A 6,276-nucleotide genomic window follows, 5' to 3' on the forward strand; every position below is an offset into this window, starting at 1 on the left:
ACAGGCGGCCACTCCTGTCCCACGTTGCCCGCATACAGACGGCCACTCCTGTCCCACGTTCCCTGCATACAGGCGGTCACCCCACGGCCAGCCATGGTGCACAGAGCATCTTCATGGGCAAGGCGGTGGCCCCACCCCGCTGGCTGCACCCACATAGGACAGAGGCCACTGAGCAGATAAGCACAATCCTTGGACCAGACTCAGGAGATGCCCAGTGGGCACCTGCCCTGAGAAGGCTCAAAGGGCCAGGGTGGGCATACCTGAGAGTCGCGCTGCCTCTGCCTTCACCAAACCCTCGGCCTCTCCAAGTCGGCCACCGGGGGGTTCCTCTGCCAAGTCCTCGGGGACCTCCTCGCCCACAGACAGTGTGGTGACAGTGCTCACCACCAGGATGCCCAGGCCGACCCACAGCACCACCTGCGGAGACAAAGACCCCAGGGGCGGGAGTCACAGCTGTGGCCCCCGCTCCTGCCGAGCATAAAACTGGCCTGGCAGAGAGGCTCCGGGACGGGGTGAGGCACGAGGAGAGTGGACATGACAAAGTCCCCCGAGGGTGGGACAGGCGTGCAGTCGGCCCTGCCTGAGGACAGGTGGCCACTCCCGGGGAGACTTGGGCCCGCATGCCGGCGAAGCTCCTGACCGCTGGGAGAGGGCTGAGCCCTGATGCGCTGCTCTCAGAGCATGGTGGGACTCCTGGCATCCAGCCTGTGGATGACATGCCCTCCCCGCCAGCTGGGGTCATGGGCCAACCCTGTCAGAGCTATGCCAGCCATTCAGGCCGAAGCGGGAGGGACAGAATCCGTTCAGAAGAACTGGTGAGACCTCCCTGGTCCAACACAATTAGAGAAGAGGGCTCCATGGCGGGAAGGACCCGCACTCTCTGAAGCTGGCGGCGACTGAAAAAGAAAAGCCGGCGGAGAGCCTGCTTCCTCCACTTCCCTCTCTGCCACCTGGAAACACGGGGCTAGTGTTGGTGTCTCCGGACACCAGGTGCTGCTGAGGCTCTGAGGTCAGTGGGCTCCGCTGAAGAGAGCCCGGCCGCCGTGTGCCTCGGGGCTTGTAGGATGCCCAGGGAGCCCAAGGCCCCTCTGGCAGTAATGACAGCTGGCCAGAGCATGTGGTGACGGCAGGCCTGCCCCAGGTGCACGTGGGGCCACTGTCTGATGTATGTTCCGGAGGTCCGGGCAAGGCCTGCAGGCTCGGCGGCCCACAGAGTCTGCCTCACCCTGGCCCCAAATGTTCTGCATTTGTACAGGCCCCTTCAGCCACGTTACATCTTCCTTGCGGCGAAGGGAAGAGTCCCAGGGCAGTGGTGGTGTCCAGAAGGCGACCAAAGCAGTCTTAGGATAATAAAAAGAGGAAGAAACCTGAAATCTCCCGAGGCTATGCGATCTGTGTAGGGAGCACGTGTGGAAAGGCCTGCCCGGCAGCAGCTGTTAGTGGGTGACATGGGTGGTCATGGCTTAGAGGCCTGATGCCAGAAGGAAAGGCCATCAGAGGCTGGCCTTGGGGACCCGTTACAGCCCTTGTGACCTCTCTTACACCAGAGCTGCCCCTGGACCTCTGTCTCCAGGGCCTGCTCTCCCATCGAGGCCTCTGCCAGCCAGCACAGGGCAGACACCAGGCTCCGGCCACCTGGGGTAAAGGGTCTGGATGGAAATTTAACCCGACCCACCAGGAAGTGCCTGGACAGGAGACCATGTTGTCTGGAAGCCCTGGGAAGCCCCTCAGTGTAGGAACCCTGCCCCGCAGGGCAGCACACCCTCACCTCTAACTGGGCACAGACGGGACGGCTGGGAACTCGGGGGGCCTGTGGGGAGTGCAGCGGCTGCCCAGGCTCAGTGGCAGGGGGAAGCCCATGGAGCCCCAGCCCAGCCTCCAGTCCTGTGCCTTCCAGCACAGCTTCCCGCAGAGCCGAAGAACTTCCTTTGAGCACACGGTCGTTCAACAGGACCAGTGTGCCAGACGCCTGGTTTCAGAGCACCCCGAGACTTTCATTTCTGCAGCGATCAGATCAACACAGCCGCAGAGCCGGCCGGCAGGAGGAATGCAAGCCCACTCCAGACGTCTCACCTGAGCTTGGAAATCCAGGGGCCTGACCAGGGGCCACACACTGCCCGGATCATAGCACCCTCCCCTGCAGAAGTGATCAGGGCCTCCAGACACACAAGGCATCGCTGAGTCAAACACAGAGAGAAGCACCAGGGGCAGGGGAGAAAACGCTCACTTTCGCTCCACATGTGTAGACAGAGCGCGAGTCCACACTCCGCACTTCCGTCACGAAAAGCACAGCTGGAGGCGGGGGCTCTGGTTGCTGTGCACCACGCGCCTCAATCTGGGTCTCAGGGCAGCCCGGTTAGCATCCAGGCACCCACCCAGCAAGGCCCCAAGCCTCAGCAGGCCTTGGGGATCCTCCCTGGTTACATGCAGACGCCCCGCTGGTGGCTCAGGTCTGCGAGTCACAGTGTTCATTTCATTACATCTTCCAGGAGCAGGGGCCCGCTTTCAGGCCTTTTGGGGACTACTGCCCTCTGGGTGCACCCCTGTGAGGCGGCCTCCCGTGCCCCAGGGATCCACCCTCGGCGTGGCCCTCAGGCACGGCCCTCAGGCACCTTCTAAGCCGCCTGCTGCTCCACCCCCTCATGGTTCCCAGGCAGCAGGACCAAAGCCCCAGCCTCACTCAGGATTGGAGAGACCCTTGACTTTTCTGACTTTCAAAATAAAGAACCAAACAGGGCGGGCGTGGTGGCTCACGCCTGTAATCCCAGCACTTTGGGAAGCCGAGGCAAGTGGATCACCTGAGGTCAGGAGTGTTCAAGACCAGCCTGGCCAACACGGTGAAACCCCGTCTCTACTGAAAATACAAAAATTAGCCGGGTGTGGTGGCGCACGCCTGTAATCCCAGCTCCTGAGGAGGCTGAGGCAGGAGAATCGCTTGAACCCGGGAGGCGGAGCTTGCAGTGAGCCGAGATCACACCACTGCACTCCAGCCTGGGGGACAGAGCAAGACTTCGTCTCAAAAAACAAACAAAGAACAAAACACGTGGTGACGGACATATCTTTTCGATTCCCTCAGGGCTGACCTATCTTCCTGCCCCCGGTTGATGTGAGGATGAGCTGGAACATTCCTTCTTTTCACGTCTTTCTCCAGCACTGCCTTGATTCACCCACCATACAGGTATCCCCACTTCCCTGTCCATCCCAGCATAGCACCAGTTTTGGCTCTTCCTGAGGTCCCTGGGCCGGGTACAGGCACCACATCGCCGAGAGTACTCAGACGGGCCGAGACGCAGACCCAGGCTTGTGCCCCTCCATGGCGCGGCCGGAGCCCCTGGGACAGTGGCCATGCCGAGATGTTGCGCCACAGGCCCCGGGTACGGCCTTGTGGTGTTGACATCTCCATACCTAAGGAAACAGGGCATGCTGAGCGGATGGCACACGTCGTCTGCTGGCTCCACGACCTACTGCAGAGCCACAGGAGCGCTGGGAACAGGACACACCAGACCCAAGTCAGAGGGAGAAAGAAACCTGTCCGTCTCCTCCACACGCAGCCAAACCGTGGCGAACGCGACTCAACGTGCTTTCTAGCTTCTAAAAAACATGGCAAAGCAGGCACAGGGAGATGCTTCTTTCACTCGATTCTCCGCGTTTGTCTACACGTCTACACATCAAGTCAAAAGCCGACACTGGGTTAACGGTTAAACACTAGTGAGTCAGTGACGCGCCAGCCACTTACACCAGCAGCGCCGTGGCCACAGGCGCGTGACGCCACACACGGGCAAGAGAGGAGGAAGTGCTGCGGCAACTGGAAAGAGGGAGGTGACATCATCATTAGCTGCAGGTGAAAAGCCAAGAGATCCAGCAGGAGTACAGTAAGGTGAACAGGTGAAAATGTCACCTATGAAATCTCTGGCTTCCCTTTACACGAACAGCCACTTAGAAAATCCAGGGGGAAAAGAGATCCAGGATAGCGTGCAGTGCAGCCAACAGCGGCCTGAGAAACAGACGGGGACGAAGGACCTCGTGAGGTCTGGAGAAGCCAAACACGGTGCCCTCCTGCTGGGCAGGGGAGTCACGCGGACGCCTGCATGTCCGCTGCAGTGTAAAGACAGCAATTCCCAAGTTAATCTATAGTTTCAAAAAGCCCAGTTAGACTGAAAGATAAAAAGCAGGACGAATTTTTTGTTAGAGTCAGATCGGCTGATTCCAACATTCATACAGAAAATAAAACAAAGAAGACTATGGAGAAAATGTATTATTCACAGCCAAGAGGCGGGACGAGAATTAAAATGTTCCAAGAGCCACGAGTCACAGCTCGGTGAGTGTCACCAGGGTGTGCAACGAACACGCAACTAACACACAACTAACACGGTATGGAAGGACAGACCAGCCAATAAAGTAAAACACAGGTCCCAAGTGAGGCCTGAATACACACAAGAATTTAACCTACAATAGTGACACCATTTCCCATCAGTGATGATTATTCAATAAATCATGTCTGACGACTACGGAACCACCTAGAAACAAACTCAGGATACATACTTTGTTTCTTACACCAAAATAAAATACAGGTGGACCAAAGATTTAAATAAAAAAAAAGAAGTCATTAAAGTATTAGAAAAAATGAGGGAGGAATTATTTTAAAATAATACTAGGCCGGGCACAGTGGCTCAAGCCTGTAATCCCAGCACTTTGGGAGGCCGAGACGGGTGGATCAGGAGGTCAGGAGATCGAGACCATCCTGGCTAACACGGTGAAACCCCGTCTCTACTAAAAAATACAAAAAACTAGCCGGGCGAGGTGGCGGGCACCTGTAGTCCCAGCTACTCGGGAGGCTGAGGCAGGAGAATGGCGTGAACCCGGGAGGCGGAGCTTGCAGTGAGCTGAGATCACGCCACTGCACTCCAGCCTGGGCGACAGAGAGAGACTCCGCCTAAAAAAAAAAATAAATAAATAAAATAAAATAAAATAATACTGGAGTGCGGAAATTCTAACTATGACTCTTTCTTTCTCTTTCTTTCTTTCTTTCCTTTCTTCCTCCTTCCCTCCCTCCCTTCTTTCCTTCCTTCTTTCTCCTGCTAACTCACAGAACAGACTTTTTTTCTAAGAAAGCCCAGTGGCCTAAAACATGGGACCTGGCATAGCAGGACATGTGACATCTGATGGGCAGAGGCTGAGCCTCTCATGCCATCTGAAGTTCCTAAAACTCGCCAAGAAACTTCCTCCTCAAGCTATGGCTTAACAGCTGGTATCAAACTGGTCTTCCCATTTAAAACAATGGTAAAAGCTGGATAAAAACAATAAAAACACCCAACCGAAGACACTGGTAAACAACTTTGTCAGCTCAGACTTGCGAGGTCCGGATCCCAGAGGACAGAGAAGAGCCCTCAGTCACAGCGAGGTTAAGCCTGCTGTCCTTGGAGCCTCATCGATGACTGGGACTGAGCAGACGTGACAAGAGAACGCAACAGCCTAGAGCCTGGGCACACTCACAGGGCTGGGCACCGACAAGGAAGAATGAGGGCGCCCCAGCAGCCAGAACTCGAGGGAGAGAAGGAAACCTCAGAGAAGCATGTCACTCCACATTCTGTGTGCAAAAATCTCCCCCAAAGCACTTGCCAGCTACGAGCTATGCAGAAAGGAGCAAGACGAACGCCAAGCAGAAGATTCCACCATCTGAGGGTGTCACTGCCCAGCTGAGACCCCAGAAGGGCTGTACCCTGGGAACAAGGCCAACTGGAAACACAGCTGCCTCAATGGGACACAGGCCTTCTGCCTATCCCCTGTATGATGGATGGATGACAACGTCACCCAGAACTTCTACGATTTCTCAAACATGACATCTGCAAAATACCAGGCACACTAGAAAACAAGACCCCATGACAAAAAAAACAAGAAGCCACAAAGAATCAATATAAATACTTTTTTCTTTTTCTTTTTTTTTTTGAGATGGAGGTTCTCGCTCTATTGCCCAGGCTGGAGTACAGTGGTGCGATCTCGGCTCACTGCAACCTCCACCCCCCGGATTCAGGTGATTCTCCTGCCTCAGCCTCCCAGAGTGCTGAGATTACAGGCGTGAGCCACCATGCCTGGATCAATAACTACTATTTGAAACAACAATAACGATGTCTTGTAGAGTTTTATTTATTTATTGAGATGGAGTCTCGCTCTGTCGCCCGGGTTGGAGTGCAGTGGCCGGATCTCAGCTCACTGCAAGCTCCGCCTCCCGGGTTTACGCCATTCTCCTGCCTCAGCCTCCCGAGTAGCTGGGACTAC

At 55.8% G+C, this 6,276-nt stretch overlaps 1 protein-coding gene across 1 annotated transcript in view; it reads right to left on the reverse strand.

The window, feature by feature from the left end:
* Nucleotides 1-6,276, reverse strand: part of SLC38A10 (solute carrier family 38, member 10) — a 48,151-nt gene that overhangs the window by 17,918 nt on the left and 23,957 nt on the right. Inside the window, exon 10 of the mRNA XM_011992858.1 lies at nt 261-417. Within this exon, the coding sequence (XP_011848248.1) occupies nt 261-417 (157 nt within the window). The remainder of the gene's footprint in view (nt 1-260; nt 418-6,276) is intronic.

Source organism: Mandrillus leucophaeus, unplaced genomic scaffold (assembly GCF_000951045.1).
Source record: "Mandrillus leucophaeus isolate KB7577 unplaced genomic scaffold, Mleu.le_1.0 Scaffold1, whole genome shotgun sequence".
NCBI lineage: Eukaryota > Metazoa > Chordata > Mammalia > Primates > Cercopithecidae > Mandrillus > Mandrillus leucophaeus.